The sequence below is a fragment of the Anabrus simplex genome, chromosome 2, assembly GCF_040414725.1.
Source record: "Anabrus simplex isolate iqAnaSimp1 chromosome 2, ASM4041472v1, whole genome shotgun sequence".
Lineage (NCBI taxonomy): Eukaryota > Metazoa > Arthropoda > Insecta > Orthoptera > Tettigoniidae > Anabrus > Anabrus simplex.
In genome coordinates, this window is record NC_090266.1 from 1,216,945,974 (window position 1) to 1,216,963,915 (window position 17,942).

The 17,942-nt window shown below is 35.8% G+C and overlaps 1 protein-coding gene across 5 annotated transcripts in view; it reads right to left on the reverse strand.

Annotated features, from left to right (window-relative positions):
* Positions 1-17,942, reverse strand: part of LOC136864803 (arrestin domain-containing protein 2) — a 534,353-nt gene that overhangs the window by 43,662 nt on the left and 472,749 nt on the right. Inside the window, exon 9 of one of the 5 annotated variants that reach the window (XM_067142213.2) lies at positions 10,773-10,874. The exons of the other annotated variants lie outside the window; for them this stretch is intronic. Coding sequence (XP_066998314.1) covers positions 10,864-10,874 — 11 coding nt within the window. The 3' untranslated portion in view covers positions 10,773-10,863. Of the gene's footprint in view, positions 1-10,772; positions 10,875-17,942 lie in introns of those variants that run through there. 5 annotated transcript variants of the gene reach the window in all.

Sequence of the window (17,942 nt, forward strand, 5' to 3'; positions counted from 1 at the left end):
GTCCAGGACAAAATTCAAATGTTTCATGAACTCATTGATCTCCTTTCTACTGAGTCCACTATGTTTACAGATGTTATCATAGATTATGTTAACTGTGTCACTAGTCGGAATATTTGGGTACATATTAATCACATCGAAAGAGCATATAGCTCGATTTGGTTAAAGATTAAATTTGCTTAAAATCTCACAAAAATCTGATGAATTCCTTAAGGGCTGCTTGTTATTAAATAAGTTTTTTTTTTTTTTGCTAGGGGCTTTACGTCGCAGCGACACAGATAGGTCTTATGGCGATGATGGGATAGGAAAGGCCTAGGAGTTGGAAGGAAGCGGCCGTGGCCTTAATTAAGGTACAGCCCCAGCATTTGCCTGGTGTGAAAATGGGAAACCACGGAAAACCATCTTCAGGGCTGCCGATAGTGGGATTCGAACCTACTATCTCCCGGATGCAAGCTCACAGCCGCGCGCCTCTACGCGCACGGCCAACTCGCCCGGTAAAATAAATAAGTAATGTCTCTTAAGGAAGTTATGGATGTACTTAGAGGCTTTATAAGTTGGACTCTTATGGCAGTTGATAATAGGGCGCATTGGAATATCATTTTTATGTACTTTAGGAAGAGCTCTTGCCACAGGAATATTTGGATTCATATTTACGAGTTTCTGTTGATCTTGTTCATTAAACATGTGCCCGTTGTATTTTCGGACGTGTTCTGAAATGGCGCCTAGGAAAGGTATAGACCACTCAGACCCAAGAGAGTATACAACAAAGTCTTATAACATTTAGATAGAATAGGAGGCCATGATTAACTTGGAACGATTACATTTCAAAGGCGGTGCAGAACAGAGCAAAGTCAAGTGAATTGTTTCAAAAAAACAAGTAAAAAAACTGATTATTGAAAAAACTTACTTGAAAAACTGAACTCGAAAAGACAAGAAGCAAATTGCTGTTGCTGCGTAGAAGAAAGGAAATTGTAAAAATTCCGGCAGAAATTCTGAAGAAAAGCTATTATAATTTGAAAGAAGAACACTGTGGAGGATATAAATACAGCGAGATATATGAGAATTAATTTAAATACATATACTGATAGACTCGAGGCGCAATATCAGCGATACTTCGGAAATCATAAATTGGAAGCCGTAAGAAGAGAAAAGGATATGAGAGAATTACTCCATTGGAAGGAAAATCGAGGAAGGAATAATATTTTAGAAAATTAAATAATTTAAATTTGAAGATTTTCGTAAGACAAGACGAGTGATCTTACGCAGACTTAGAGATTGGTCAATTATAATACAAGAGAAGACTAAGAGAATAGTTTCGATTTTAGGCCCCTTAAAACAACAAGCATCATCATCATCATCATCATCATCATCAAGAGAATAGTTTAAAGGAAATATTATTCTAAGAAGAATCTAAAATGAATATTTACTTCTCGATAATATTTGATTTTATTGGCAGTTATTCCGAGAAGAAGATGAATTGCTAAGCATCCAGATGGACCAGCCTGGAGGGAGATATCATCCAAACAGCTGAACCTACACAAGATGAGAGGAAGGATTCGCCCAGCCGAACCAACCTAAGATGAGATGAGAAGTCCAGCCGAACCTCAAACCAGGGCCAATGAACCAGCCATGTGATGAGCAGGAGGAGAGCAACTGACGGCTGATATGATGAAAGACGAGCTAAGTGTTTACAATAAATAATATAATTCTTAATTTAGCTAAGCATATGCATTATAATAGAGTATTCTAAGTGTGAAATATTTAAGAGTGCAAGTGAAACAGTGAAGTGAGGTGTGTTACATTTAAGCTGCTAATACTATATTAAGTTAGTGAATAATTAAATAGATATCTTGTGAAGTATGACTATGTATGAACAAGTGGATCAACGAGGTAGTTGACAATACGAGTAGGAAGAAAAGTTATCTAATAGCTGATTGCAAGGATGATCATATGGAGAATAATATCTATGAATCTCGCGAAACCATTCAGTCAAAGATTACGTCACAGGTGGACCGCATGTGAGAAGTGAAAGATATAGTCGAGTTATTCCTTGTAAAGTAATGATGTTAAATGCACAAACGCAGTATTTAAGGTTAAGCATCGCAATTTTGGAAGAGAATTTATCAATGTAAAGGAGTATTTACGTACAGAAGAATATTATGTCTCAGTAGTTGTAATTATTATGAAGGAGGTTATGAATGATGAGAATAGGTATTGAGAAAGATGAAATGGAATTAATTGAAGGTTGTATAAGGTAGTAAGAAAATATATGATTGATTTGAGTATGATAATGTGTGTTGTGGTAATTATGAGACATATATATGGATGGTAGATCAGTAGTAACCTTAATTAATTGTATTATTGTAATTCCTTATCTGACTCACATATCTCAATAACAGTAATTGATTACAATGATATTTTAGATTGATACTGTAAAAATAAAAATAAAAATTGTATGTGGTTAAGTATAAGAGAGGGTCATGAGCCCTAACTTCGCCACTTAATAAAGACACAAATAAATAATAAAGACACAAATAAATAAATAAATATGAATGATATTGGATCAGTTAGACGATCCAAGCACAGGGAAAGAAATACACCGTGGGAGTGACACGAAATAAGGTATGGATGGTGAATATTCGTATATAGTTGAGATTTGAGAGGTGAAGTAGCGTCAAATACAGCTGTTAATATTAAGATATATGAATTTTGTGACGAATTCTCGTAACATATGTGAAGTTTGAGGTATGTTAAGACGATATATATAGTAGAGGCGACGTATATACGTAGTACCGAGATATCATAACGTAGACACTTATTGAATTACTTACACATATGATATATTAGAGATAAATTCAACGAAAGAATGCATACTGAGCCGAATAGAAATGAATTAAGAATTATTTAGATAGAATAGTAAGATATATTATTTTATATTTTGAGTGTTGTTTTATAATTCATGCTAAAATTTTAAATGAGAAGATAGTAGATTAGGAGCCGTGATTTAAGAGGCAATAGGGATGGAAACCTTAGTACGTCAGTCATCATAATACAGTTCTCCGCAATGATATTCTACATTAACGAATTCAGATTTGATGACTTAAAAATTTATAAATTAAATGGAGGAATTCCAAAAAAAATTTAAATTATAATGTAATTGTGATACAGTGATGCATGTGAATCACTAGTTTAATTTTTCAAAGATGATTACAGATATGGAAACTTGAGTTAATTTCAGAAACAGAGAATTCATTGTATCATATTATTTTGTTTTGTAAGCCAGCGCTGATTTAAATATTGAATTTCACTAATAATTATTGATTTTGAGCAATGATTCTGGAAGATTATAATGACAAGAGTTCTCAATTCGTACTTAGATTTCTTAGTTTAATAAATATGTTTATAATACAGTGAGTGATAATTTGCAGTAGTTGTAAGTAGATTGAGTTTGTAAGGTGTTTACCATGTGATTTGCGTTAGAATTATGCGGTCGGTGAAGAATTTACATTTCTATGCGATAGGATGGAGACGTTCATCTGTGATTATCGCATACGGTCCCTGCGTTTTTCTCTGAATTCACATAAAGCCTCACCTACAAGAAAAATTAAATATTTTTCTTATTTGATGAGATATCCTTAGATTACATCTGACTGTCGGGAATTTATGCCTGTGTCTTACCTGGACGCGGGAAGGGCTCAAACAGAAATGTCGAACTCTTTATTATTGTCTTTAAATTACATTGTATCTTTATCAGTGGATCTTTATTAACAGCCATGTACTCATCCACGTCTCCACGAGGCATTTTCTGGTTACACGAATTTGTCATTTGACCTACCTTCTTTTATTTCAATAATTTTAGCAGCGTTTTTGACATATTCTTCAATGTTTTTTAGCGCTTCTCAACATACTACGATTTTTATAAGTACAACATTCCAAGATGTCTTAATCTATACCGCCCCCAATTCGACTACATATTTTCATCCTAATTTTAAATTTTAGGTTTCAACTTCATCAAATACTGTATCTTTTAACTGTACTATTCTTATCCTGTGAAGCCTCGGTTTTGATACTCTGTTCTCCAGGCGTGATATATATTGTTCAAGCTTTTTATCAAAAAGAGCCATTTCAGTGTCAGACATGGATTATTTTTTAAAATACAATGTGACACAATTACCGTTGGATGAACGTTTTAATTTTTCAAAGTGATTTTAGTTAATGTATCTATTTTATTCAATATTTTTTGAGCTGTAATCATTATGCAACCACAGTGTCAAGACCTGTAAATGTTCATCAATACGTTCTTTGTAAATTGTTAAGATTCCTCAGACCAGTGTGTGTTTTAAGATTGAACAAGACTGATGATGCCCAATAAATAGTGGGCAAAACATGTACCTTTAAAATTCTGGTATTTCTATGTGTATTTGACCACACAATAGTGGAATAATTTGTATTGATTAGGTGGTATTAAAATTACTCCTTTTGTAAACTTTGTGATTAGCTATTTTCAATATGGAATAATGACGGGATTAATGGTTTGTAATGTGATAGCCAACCAGGCAAGATGTCAATTAAATAGTTTTCTCAATCTTAAAACAAAAATTTGTAAGTTAACCGAAGATACAGCGTTCTTAAATCATTGTCTGAGACTGAAATTCATTCCAAAATTCTTGAAATCAATGCAAAGAAGGAACTTAAATACTTATAGTATGAACAAAGTTCAAAATAAAATAAATGATATTTGGATAAGGAATGAAATTAAAGCATTATATAAAAAGAAGTTGCAGTTAAATTTACAACTTTATAAGACACACTTAATAGTGTCCCAGGTATTGGTCCCATTAGAATGGAAGTCGTTCCAACAACACATAGATAATAAATTAACGCACTTGTTGCATAAGAAACAGGCGACACTGGATAAGAAACTAATGCAATTGAGGGTATCGCAAACACAACACTCTAAACAAAATGCAGATAGACAGAGAATAAACCCTCTAGACACCAACGCTCCTACGGTCATAAATTTGACAAATACACAATTTTCGGGTAAAGAAATGGAGCTCTTAAATGAAGGCCATAAATACAATTGGCCTAACAAGAAAAAAGAGGTAGATATCATTAACACAGTGGCCGAAATAGAGACCAACGTTTCCAAACTCGCGATGAAATACAAAGCAGCATAAAAACGGAAATAAAGAAAAAACTTTCTAGGCTAGCCGAAGATTTGAAAGCTAAATTTGATACCCATCAACACACATCAATACAAAATTTAAAAACTAAGATAGAAAACAACAACATTGTTTTAACTAAGGCTGACAAGGCTGACGGACATCCGCGTGGATGTACTGAGGAATTATTTATAGTTATCAGGGAATGTGTAGGCTTTCTATATATTTGAAATTCAAAAGTGTTATTGGTTCGTGTAACTTTTATGTCTAAAAAATTTAAGGAACTCTTGTCTTCATCTTCTTTAGTAAAACTCAGGTTAGGGTCGATATTATTTAAATTTTCCAAAATTTTGCTACTATTGGCAACATCTTTATCAATTATTATGAATGTATCGTCCACGTATCTCAACCATAAGCAAACCCCTTTAATATTAGTTTTTATTTTTGTGTGTTCAATTGAGTCCATGTAAATGGCAGCTAGGATGCCCGATATTGGATCACCCATTGCTAAACCGTTCTGTTTATACATTTCTTTTGTTAAATGTAAAGTAATTGTGTTCCAGGACAAAATTCAAAAGTTTCATGAACTCATTGATCTCCTTTCTACTGAGACCACTGTGTTTACAGATGACCGAGCTTGATAGCTGCAGTCGCGTAAGTGCAGCCAGTATCCAGTATTCTGGAGATAGTAGGTTCGAACCCCACTATCGGCAGCCCTGAAAATGGTTTTCCGTGGTTTCCCATTTTCACACCAGGCAAATGCTGGGGCTGTACCTTAATTAAGGCCACGGCCGCTTCCTTCCCTCTCCTAGCCCTTTCTTGTCCCATAGTCACCGTAAGAGTTCTCTTAAACAAAGAAACATATATTTAAAAAAACAGGATTTCTTTAACAGTAATGGGTACATGGCTGTTAATAAAGATCCACTGATAAAGATACAATGTATTTCTGTTTAATGAACAAGATCAACAGACACTCATAAATATGAATCCGAATATTCCTGTGGCAACAGCTCTTCCTAAAGTACATAAGAATGATATTCCAATGCACTCTATTATCAACTGCCGTAACAGTCCAACTTATAAAGCCTCTAAGTACATCCGTAGCTTCCTTAAGAGACATTACGTATTTAATAACAAGCAGCCCTTAAGGAATTCAACAGATTTTTGTGAGATTTTAAGCAAATTTAATCTTAAAACCATATCAAGCAATATGCTCTTTCGATGTGATTAATGAGTACCTAAATATTCCGACTAGTGACACAGTTAACATAATCTATGATAACATCTGTTAAATTTTTTTTTGCTTGTTGTTTTACGTCACACCGACACAGATAGGTCTTACGGCGACTATGGGATAAGAAAGGGCTAGGAGAGGGAAGGAAGCGGCCGTGGCCTTAATTAAGGTACAGCCCCAGCATTTGCCTGGTGTGAAAATGGGAAACCACGGAAAACCATTTTCAGGGCTGCCGACAGTGGGGTTCGAACCTACTATCTCCAGAATACTGGATACTGGCCGCACTTAAGTGACTGCAGCTATCGAGCTCGGTCATCTGTAAACATAGTGGACTCAGTAGAAAGGAGATCAATGAGTTCATGAAACTTTTGAATTTTGTCCTGGAACACAATTACTTTACATTTAACAAAAAAAATTTATAAACAGAACGGTTTAGAAATGGGTGATCCAATATCGGGCATCCTAGCTGACATTTACGTGGACTCAATTGAACACACAAAAATAAAAACTAATATTAAAGGGGTTTGCTTATGGTTGAGATACGTGGACGATACATTCATAATAATTGATAAAGATGTTACCAATAGTAGCAAAATTTTGGAAAATTTAAATAATATCAACCCTAACCTGAGTTTTACTAAAGAAGATGAAGACAAGGGTTCCTTAAATTTTTTAGACATATAAGTTACACGAACCAATAACACTTTTGAATTTCAAATATATAGAAAGCCTACACATTCCCTGATAACTATAAATAATTCCTCATTACATCCACGTGGATGTCCGTAGTAAGCAATGTTGTTTAATTTACAGAGCACTAAGGATCCCTCTTTCCACTACTAACTTAAGGAATGAGTTAAACTACACAAGAAACATAGCCAGACTTAATGGGTTTAAGGTCGAGATGGTAAACCGCTTAATTCATAAAATCGAAAACAAGTTATCTAGGAATCTCATACCCGACAAACCAAAAAGAACTAAATACGCCGCTTTCACATATAGTAGCCTAGTGGTCTATCAAATTGCGAATACTTTCAGTAAATATCACATGAACATAGCCTTTCGAACGATTAACACAACTCAAAACATATTTTTTAATCATAATAAGATTAATTATGACAATAATAGATATTCAGGTTCAGGAGTTTACAGATTAACATGTTCTCTGTGTGTAAAATCATACGTTGGACAGACTGGGCAAAGCTTTTATATAAGGTACATGGAACATTTCAATGCCGAAAAACATAATAAATACTCGGCAATGAGCACCCACATGAAGGAAACTGGACACTGTTTTACTTTAATTGAAAAAGATCTCACAATAATCAGGAATATGGGCAAAGGTAAACTTTTGAATGAATTAGAGATTGTATACATTTTCTTGGACAGGACATATAATAAAGATTGTAATCTTAATGACGACACGGAAGTCAGAAGTCCGCTACATGACATAATGCCCAAGTTGTTAAATACGGTCAATCCAAACCATAGTAAAGTCCCTCAGATATTTAAATCCTTAGAATGAAAAACTCCCTCTATTTCGCTACATACTGACCCCTTACTTGCTCTTCCAAATAACGCCCCTCCTATACTGACAACATCACGTGAAGCTCCGCCTACCCCCTCTTCCCCTCAGCATTCCCAGCACCTCTTCCAAATCGATACAACACTAGAAGTAGGAACTTCAAACATACTAACGCTGCAGAAACGTTAGGGCATACTTTACATCTTGAGAATGAGTAAGTACCCATTATTCAACAAATAGTTTTCAGTGATATACTCTCGACCTAATTACCCGCCGTCAAGTTCGCTTTCTGTTTCATTCCAGAATGACAACATTGTTTACTATGGACATCCACGTCTACATGAGGCTTTTTCTGGTTACACGAAATTGTCATTTGACCTACCCTCTTTTATTTGGATAATTTTAGCAGCGTTTGACATATTCTTCAATGTTTTTTAGCGCTTCTCGACATACTACGATTTTTATCCAACACTCCAAGATGTCTTAATCTATACCGCCCCCAATTTGATTACGTATTTTCAAAACATTAATTTCCACTTATGGTGGTTACATAAACATACTATCAGTTAAAAGGGACATGTTTCGCCCTCAATTCAGGGCACATTCAGCCTAAAAACAATCTTCAAGAGTACACCTTATATTATAATCGAAGCTAAAAGTTTAGCCAGTTACTAAAATTCAGTATATAAAAATGTGAGAAATGATACATTATACAAACATGTTGATGGAAACACCGTCAATGATTAAACCATGAAAATATTTTGTCGGAGACTAAAACTTATTCTGTTAAAAAATTTCTATTTAAAACGGTTCATTAAATTTTTTTTTTTGTGGAAAAACAGTGTGATAATGATATGACATTCATTTTAGTGCTTGTTTTTCAAGCCCTCATATCGTTGGCATTATATCATTGTCGCACTGTTTTTCCACTAAAAAATTTTTTTTAATGAACTGTTTTAATTAGAAATTTTGTAACGGAATAAGTTTTAGTCTCTGACAAAATCTTTTTATGGTTTAATCATTGACAGTGTTTCCATCAACATGTTTGTATAATGTATCATTTCTCACATTTTTATATACTGAATTTTAGTAACTGGCTAAACTTTTAGTTTCGATATTAATATAAGGTGTACTCTTGAAGATTGTTTTTAGGCTGAAGATGCCCTGAATTGAGGACGAAACATGTCCCATTTAACTGATAGTATGTTTATGTAACCACTATAAGTGGAAATTAATGTACTGAATAGGTGGATTAAAGATCGCCTTTATTGTTTTTGAACTATAAATTTTCAATACAGACCAAAAATGAGATTTATAACATGTAATATGTATTTTCATCCTAATTTTAAATAATAGCCTTCAATTTCATCATTACTGTATCTTTTAACTGTACTATTCTTATCCTGTGAAGCCTTGTTTTTGATATTCTGTTCTTCAGGCATGATATATATTCTTCAAGCTTTTTATCAAAAAGATCCATTTCAGTGTCAGACATGGATTATTTTTTAAAATACAATGTGACACAATTACTGTTGGACGAAAGTTTTAATTTTTCCAAGTGATTTTAGTACATGTATCTATTTTATTCAATATTTTTTGTGTTGTAATCATTATGCAACCACAGTGTCAAGACCTGTAAATGTTCATCAATATGTTCTTTGTAAAGTGTTAAGATTCCTCAGACCAGTGTGTGTTTTAAGATTGAACGAGGCTGATGTTGCCCGATAAATAGTGGGCAAAACATGTACCTTTAAAATTCTGGTAATTTCTATGTGTATTTGACCACACAATAGTGGAATAAATTGTATTGAATAGGTGGTATTAAAATTACTCCTTGTGTAAACTTTGTGATTAGCTATTTTCAATACAGAATAATGACGAGATTAATAGATTATGTTGGCTAACATTTTTGTTACTACTGGTACCGATGCCCGCGCATGGCTGAATTCGGTGTTTTTTCCTCCACTACATTTACTGTATGCTTATAAAGAAATCATTGCTGTATATATTTATAATGCGTATAATCTGTCATACACTTCCTACAATTGATAAAAGTGCATATCTAATTTTCTTACAATTTCCACCTCGTATTTTTAGGTTCCCTATGGCAGCATGATATTTTCATTTTTCAATACGTTTGTACTATTATTTATTCAGTAATCTGGAGATCTGGCCCACTGTCGGCAGCACTGAAGATGGTTTTCCGTGGTTTCCCATTTTCACACCAGGCAAATGCTGGGGTTGTACCTTAATTAAGGCCATGGCCGCTTCCTTCCAATTCCTAGGCCTTTCCTATCCCATCATCGCCATAAGACCTATCTGTGTCGATGCAATGTAAAGCAAATAGCAAAAAAAATGTACTATTATTCCTCTTCTAAAACCTGCTTGAAAATTTGCCTTTCTCGGAAATGAATAGACCTTACAGTACCACACAAACATGGCCAGTTTTTAAAGATTCTATAAACAAAAAATCAAAGGATCGGGATGCGCTACAATCCACAATTCATATTTACTGTTACACTTCGTATAGTGTATGTACGCTGAATTGATGTATAAAATGTATCAAACGTAATACAACGGAGAGACAGAACGCCTACGTATTAAGTACGACTCTCACTCCAAAGTACATACTTCAGAGTGAAATATAAAACAAATTTCACTTACCTCATTGCTGCAAACATCGCAGAACATAATTTTTCCATCCGATGTGAAATGGGGAAACTCCTGCAACCACTGTTTAATTAAGGATGTCTTGGAAGCTGCCACTTTTGGCATAATGCTCGCACTGAGCAAACGAACGCACTGAGTTTCTCACAGAATGGAATGAAGAGTTTCGTTTCCAGCAGGTCAATGGACACTGTCCCCCAGACTAAGGGACAAAGGGAGTATTCAGAGCGGGAGGTTCTTAAGGACTTCCAGGGAGTGGTAATTGGTTTACAGCTTCACATTTTGTCTGAAAATAATTTCAAGAAAATACTATTCAAGATACTGAAAACAAGTCAGCAAATATTTAAGTTTCTCCGACTAAATTAAAAGCATTTTTAATCGATTTACGGATGAAATATAGCAATTTTAGGAATACAGGCAAAATAGGTTCTAATGCCAATTTAGGCATTTTTAGGCACTAGGACCATGCAATTATAGGAATACAGGCAAAAATAGGTTGTAATGCCAATTTAGGCATTTTTAGGCACTAGGACCATTGTTTCTAATCTTATAAATACATGAAACATGTAAATACAACTTCATTTTAAGTTATCTCTTAAGGAACAAACTAGGTAATAGCCTAAAATCCGAGGTCTAGTCATAGCATTTTTGTTTTCTGAGGCAATTCTCTTTTCAGGCTCAGTATTTTGTAACTAAATGTTAATGTAACTTTTTTTCTTGAATAGCGATACTGTATGACACATCAAGATTTTTATTTCATCTGAGGATGCCTCCCTTTATTATGTGTCGACTTCTATGTTAAAGTTTAATCTCCTATTGTCTGAAGAGTTTGATTAGTTTACGGTTTTGTTTTATAAGTTTATTTAAATATCCTTTGATTTAAGTGTTCTTAATAGCCATCTACTATGCCATCTGTTGTTTTGTTTTATTTGATTTTGTATCTTTTCATTTTGTTAATAATTAACAGATTAGTTCAGGGTGATTATTGAGGGCCTTTCTTTCCTCACTACGAGGTACGATCTCATGGCCTAACAGGGTTCCTTCCACCTTCCATATCCTTCCGTAGTTGTCATATGGTAGAAATGTTATTTAAAGTTTTTGCACCTCGAAAATGTTGTTAATTTTGTTTTAATTACTCATATATATTGAACCCATGACCTTTGTGCCCTAAGAACATTATGCATAATGTAACAATTAAATTAAAAGTTGGATTCTTGATAGCATGGATTTGACACGTGACGAGGGGGTGATTACCTTCGGTCCCACGCTCTGGGGTATGTGACGTCAACCACACGTGTCGACGGCGGAAGAATCTCAAGTCATTTTTATGAACTATTTCAAAGCGCGTGTACACGGCGTGACCACGCCAAGTCAAAACAATATAGTGCCTATCAAAGGAGGTCAATCATCTCACAAATCGAACCCGTAAAATTTTTAAATGTCCATGAACACTACCGCCAGAAATGTAGCAAGCATGTAGTCACTTTCAAAACTCTTGAAATTACAGTTTAGGTAAGTCAGAACATTTATAAAATTTTTCTTGGCGGCAAAGGGAGAGATCCGAAGAGAGGGGGTAACTGCTATAAATATGAAGGGACGCCATGACGAAGCTTCCTTCTCCGGCATTTGTGATACAAAGCGGACGAAAAATTGTTGAGCTGCTCTGCGAAATCAAACCAACGAAAGTAGACTGAGTTCAACTGCAGATTTTAGCCATTGCGGCTAAGTCTTGACTCCATGAGGAGATAGTTTTCTTGAGTGAAATAACTGTACCAGATAGGACGGTCAAAGTACTGAAATATTCTAATGTGATTAAGTAATTCGTGTGCGGGAATAATTATAATCCATCGTGTGCGCTCCGCAAACAAGTGAAGGGTATTTCTTTTTTTTTATGCTTTATTCCAGGAAACCTGAAGAAACATAATGAGATGTACAGCCATGAATGTAAAGATGGCTAAATAAAATGCCAGGGTCACAGGTGAGCCCTAAGACGAATACTGGCGTGACGACATGAGGTAGGTGGCTTTCCATCTTACTACCTCTTATATCTCGTCTCGTGATTTCTAAAAGTGTATTTGCAGGGGGATATACGACGCAGTGGTCGCCCTACTAAGTTTTGTAAATGTGAGAGTACGACTAAAAGAGTCATTTGTTTTATTTCCCACTGGGATAAAATTTTGAAGTCTTGCGAGTGTCGTATAATGTTCTAAAAGTTATTGAATAGGGTTCTGAAGTGATATCACGTCCAATGTAGATCGTCATCCGTGTGAGTGTACTGCCTGTATTTTGTGATGTCGAAGTAAGATGTTCATTCGATGTAATATTCTTCTGTCTGCAATTTGACGTTAATAATAATAATCCATGGTCACTCATTTTCAATCGAGTGGAAGCGCGCTGTCGGGTGAGAGCCAAGGGTGATGAATTTGGTCACGGAGAGAAACGTTCTTTTTTAATGCCCATTTTAAACTGTGTCTGACTGACAATAAAAAGGATCTAGTAGAATGTTTCAGTCATTTCTCGTAAAAATCAAGTTATTAAATACGATATCATTTATGCGAAGTTATTCATGAGTAATGCATTGTGCGATATTAGACGTCGGGATTTCTAGTGAGGATTTTATTCCAGTTCTTTGTCGATGATAATTGTGGAGCTGGGAAACAGAGGTTAGTTTTGTGAATCAGGTTGGACCTGTCATTGAAGCCGGGACACGGAAGCCCGAGGAATGTTTTATATGAGTTGAGATGAGATGTGCGAATCAGGTTAGAGTCCTGTCATTGAAGCCGGGATATGATAGCCCGAGGAATATTTTATAATGTTGGGAATGGAAAGAAATTCATAGAAATCCATAGCGGTATCAATTGCCGACGCGTATAATTAGTGTGGGCATCTTGAAGCATAATCTGTGCATTTTGTTGGTTAGAATATCGTATTTGTTTAATTATGTCGGCAGAGTTTAAAGAGAGCATTTTGAGAAGTCAGTCAGGTAGAACGAACCGGGTGGTTTATGTAACTGCCAAGCGAGCATGGGGTGAGGGACCTCAGCTATGATAGCGGGAAAGGAGTGGACTTGAGATTGTACTGTAATTCTCGGCCAGGGGATACGTTAAAATGCTGGATTTAGTTGAAAATTCATAGCCGGTAATGATCTAAGTATTGTGAAATACTGTAATTGAGGACGTAATGAACATTTGAAACCATGAACTTTGAGTATAAGGAACAGAGTAACCAAATTTAGGGTTGTCCAAAATATAGAGCGATGGTCGTGATTGATCGGTTTGTCTGTGAGGGGTGTGCAAAATTCATAATGGTAATGACGAGATATGACATCGTAATTATATGGCGAGTTGTTTGGTTTGTACGTAGATTATTAGGATATCCAAGTGTTAATAACGGTTAGGACTAGATTAGAATTTTAAAGTGTGATATCACGAGACGAGATATATAGCTGGACATGAATGATGTAACAAATTCTTTTCCAGCCAGATAAACATCGCAATATTGAATTCACATCACAGCTGCGTAGAAAGTTGTGAAGAAACCAGAGTCCGCGGAAATAAAATTTACTGTTCTTTAACATTTCGATAAATCATTTAAATTTATTAAATTATTAAATTCAGTGAAACCACATTTTGAAATAACTTTAATCAAGCGAATAACTTGGAGATGCATTCTGGAAATTTTAATTTGTTGTCTGGGGAATATTAAAAAATAAAGTAAAGATAAAAGGGACATATCCGAAGGAAATGGATTTTTCTGCCGCAAAGTTTGTGAGCATTGCTGTTGTTGTAATTATTGAACTTTGATTGATTGAGCAGTGAATGTGCTGGGGATAGTAAAGTGGAACTTTGGTCATCAACCGATGTAACTTAATTGTGTTTAGCCTTCAGCTTAGAAACTTGGATGGTCAGGGGGTCATCAACCTCAGTGACTTAGATTAGGGCCATATGCCATTGTAGCATCATTTCCTTGCGGTCATCATCCACAATGACTTTAAAGTAACTTAGAAGATTAGATGTCGGTCCATGACGTAGACGCAGGTCACATCGATTCAATTAAGGGTCCATGCCGTAGAACCACTGTGTGGCACACACCGATTGGACGGCCTTAATTATAACCAGAGTCCAGAGTTCGTGTTACGAGGGCTGGACCATAACGAATCACTATGATGGTACATGTGGTCTCACATGGAAGTCGAATTTAAGGATTTCCAGACTTTCCTTTCTTAAATGATTAATAATTGAGACAATGGTTTCTAGTAAGAATGCCCATCAGGCAATTACGTTAAAGTCTCACACCAGTGTTCTGACATTTATGTAAAATGATTGTGGTGTCCAGTGGACACAATTGACTTCTATGATACCATTGACATGCTTCAGAATTTTCCTGAATAAATAGGAATCTTTTAAACAGACCTTTCATTCCGGTAGATAGATTAGAATTAATGAACCCTACCTTTACCTCAGCAAGTGACGAAGAACCCGAAACGACCCAAGAGACAGATCTCATGAACTTTGCTGATAGGTAAGGAAGGTAGGTATCCCTCAATATGGACCTAAAGGGTTCAATATATATGTGTATTTTCATTATTTCCTTATTATTATGATGATGTGTAAGCGCAAAAGTGCTACACTTTCTACAGGTTGTAGATTTTGGTATGCATGAGACATCTGAAGGTTGAGCAAGGCTGGACAAACAACTTTAGTATTTAATAATTCTTTTTTAAAAGTGTTAACTATGGCAGTGTTTTCCATTTTGCATCCCAGGGTCAGAGAAAGTGTACGTCAGGGAAGAATTAGGTAATACAGGGTACCAGTTGAATATATGTTTTTATCCAGCAAGAATACTACTATTTAGTGACAGCAAAACTCGTTTGCAAACTTCGATGAGGTCATGAATATTAAAACACACTTTGTTCTCTGATAAGACTTGTTTTAGCTAGACTCTTGTTCAGTGAAGTTGATTAGATTATACGTTTTAACGGCCTACTTAAGATGCTCGAGGAAATAATCAGCAGGCGGGGAAAGCGACTTCAGTCGTACGCTGCTGTTTTATTTCTTTTCCTCGACTCTGAGCCTAGCCAGAGTTATGAAATTTAGTCCTCGTTATCTGTATGCTCCTGTTATCAAGTGGTATTTTTAGTAAGTACTTCTGATTCATAGAAACAGAGCAGGCGAGCTGTACATCATTCAACAATATTTGCTTCCGTGCAAAAATGCGCCATGCGTTCGTCTTCCGCAGCTGCGTCCTTACTATGTGCCTACTCGAATGCTTTAATGTTTTATGAGACTGGGAACTGTATTGTATATAAGTGTGAAAAGAAGTAATTACGGCGAAGAGTGAATTTGAATTTATAGACGAGTTGCATTTCTGTTGTTTCATGAGAGTACTTTTCAGTAATAATGGTTCCTTCTAAATGACATTGGGTTGAAGAATTACATGATGACAGCTTGCGCTCACTTGTATATGAAATGTTGGAGTTCAGCGACGAGAATGATGACTTCAGCGACTTCCATTCAGATAGCAAATATAATTCATTACTTGGAGAAGAAAGAGGCACAAGTGGTACAGGACAACATTCTGGTGCTATCACAGCGAATTGTCATGGGTTCGAAAGTGACACTTCGAGTGACAACAGTGATGATTGTGAGAGACAGGCAGACTAAAACGGCAGTGATAAGTCAGGGCATGAGATGTTGGTAGAAGATGGACAGAAGAGGAGTAGATTTCCAGCAAAATTCATACCTGGAGTAAAAGGACTGTTCTTAGAGGTAAAGACTCCAGAGGATATTTATGAGCTGTTTGTGGATGGTACTATGTGTCAGTATGTTGCTGAGCAAACTAATATTTATACTAAACAGAAAATTAATGGGAAAACACTGGTGAGCAAACTGAAATGAAGGAGTAGGGAAAAAGACTGGATTCCTACAAATAAGGATGAATTAAATCTTTTATTCGGACTTTTGCTTCTTCAAGGGATTGTCCATAAACCTACAATGTGGCATTTTTCTCATAAGAAGTTACTAGCCATGCCCATACTTTACGAGATCATGATGGAGAAGAGGTTTTTTCTGACCATGAGGAATACAATGGACAGATGTCTCCAAAGCCAGTCTTCCATCACTTTGTGAAAATGTTTCAGGAGGCTTACATCCTGGATGGAAATGCTGCCTTGGTTGTATGGTCTACATTCCAAAGAAAAGGTCCCAGTTCAGAATGGAATCTTACAAAGCTTGTGAAGCAAAAACGGGCTAAGAGTGGAATATGTTGTGGTACAATGGAAAAACAGAACTCAACAGTGAAGTACATGGCACTGATGTATCATAGTGTTCCAAGCTGAAAAGAATTGTGTGTACCCTGGCACATAATCTTCAAAAACAAGGATACCTGATAGGAATGGACAACTATTATAGCAGCCCTGAATTGTACGACCTGCTACATGACCTCGATACTAACGCAGTGGGTACAGTAAGAACAACTGGAAAAATCTGCCTAAGGAACTTACTAGTAAAGAGCTGAAAAAAGGAGAGGTATCAGCTGCTTATCAAAAGAAACTCATGGTTCTGAAATGAAACGACAAGAGCGATGTTTGCATGCTCAGTAGCATCCACGATGCAGACATGCGAACAGTCTCTATCAGAGGAAAGGATGAAGCCAAAGGGAAACCTATAGTTTGCACTGACTACAATGATTCTATGTGGGGAGCTGATCGTACCGATCAGTACGTCTTACGTACTCCACAGCAAGGAAGTGGATGAAGAAATATTCCCTGAACATTTTCCCCCATCATAGCCCTTTAAGACCTGAAAGAAAACTGGAGGTGTGAATTTTTGTTTGTATGTCAAAAACTGACTAAAATGCTCCTCAATACACATATTGATAGTTTATTTTACAAAGTAAAAACTAACATCTGAAAAAAAAGGACCTACACAATTGTGCGTATCAAAATTCAAAACCTCGTTGTATCACATACGATGATGTATCTTCAAAATTTACGTTCACGAACCAATGTACACACTTTATTGAATATATTCCGGTGTTCAGTAAAGCTTTTAGATTAATATAAACGCAATAAATAAATACTTACTTTTGGCACTACTGCTGCTACCCACCATCTCGCCGATCAACTCTGCTTTTTAAACTGTTCTTCCTTTGCCCTGGCGGTCAAGAGCATACTAAAAACAATTGAACTACACGCCACGTGTCCCGCACAATCACTGCAGTCCGGTCTAGTGCCGAAAAAACATCAAATACGGTCAGGGATAAAGAAAATACGAACCCGCACAATTGTGCGTACACGGTCTGAAAGGGTTATGGACCTCGTGGTGTTCAATTCATTCATCATTTTCCGACAACA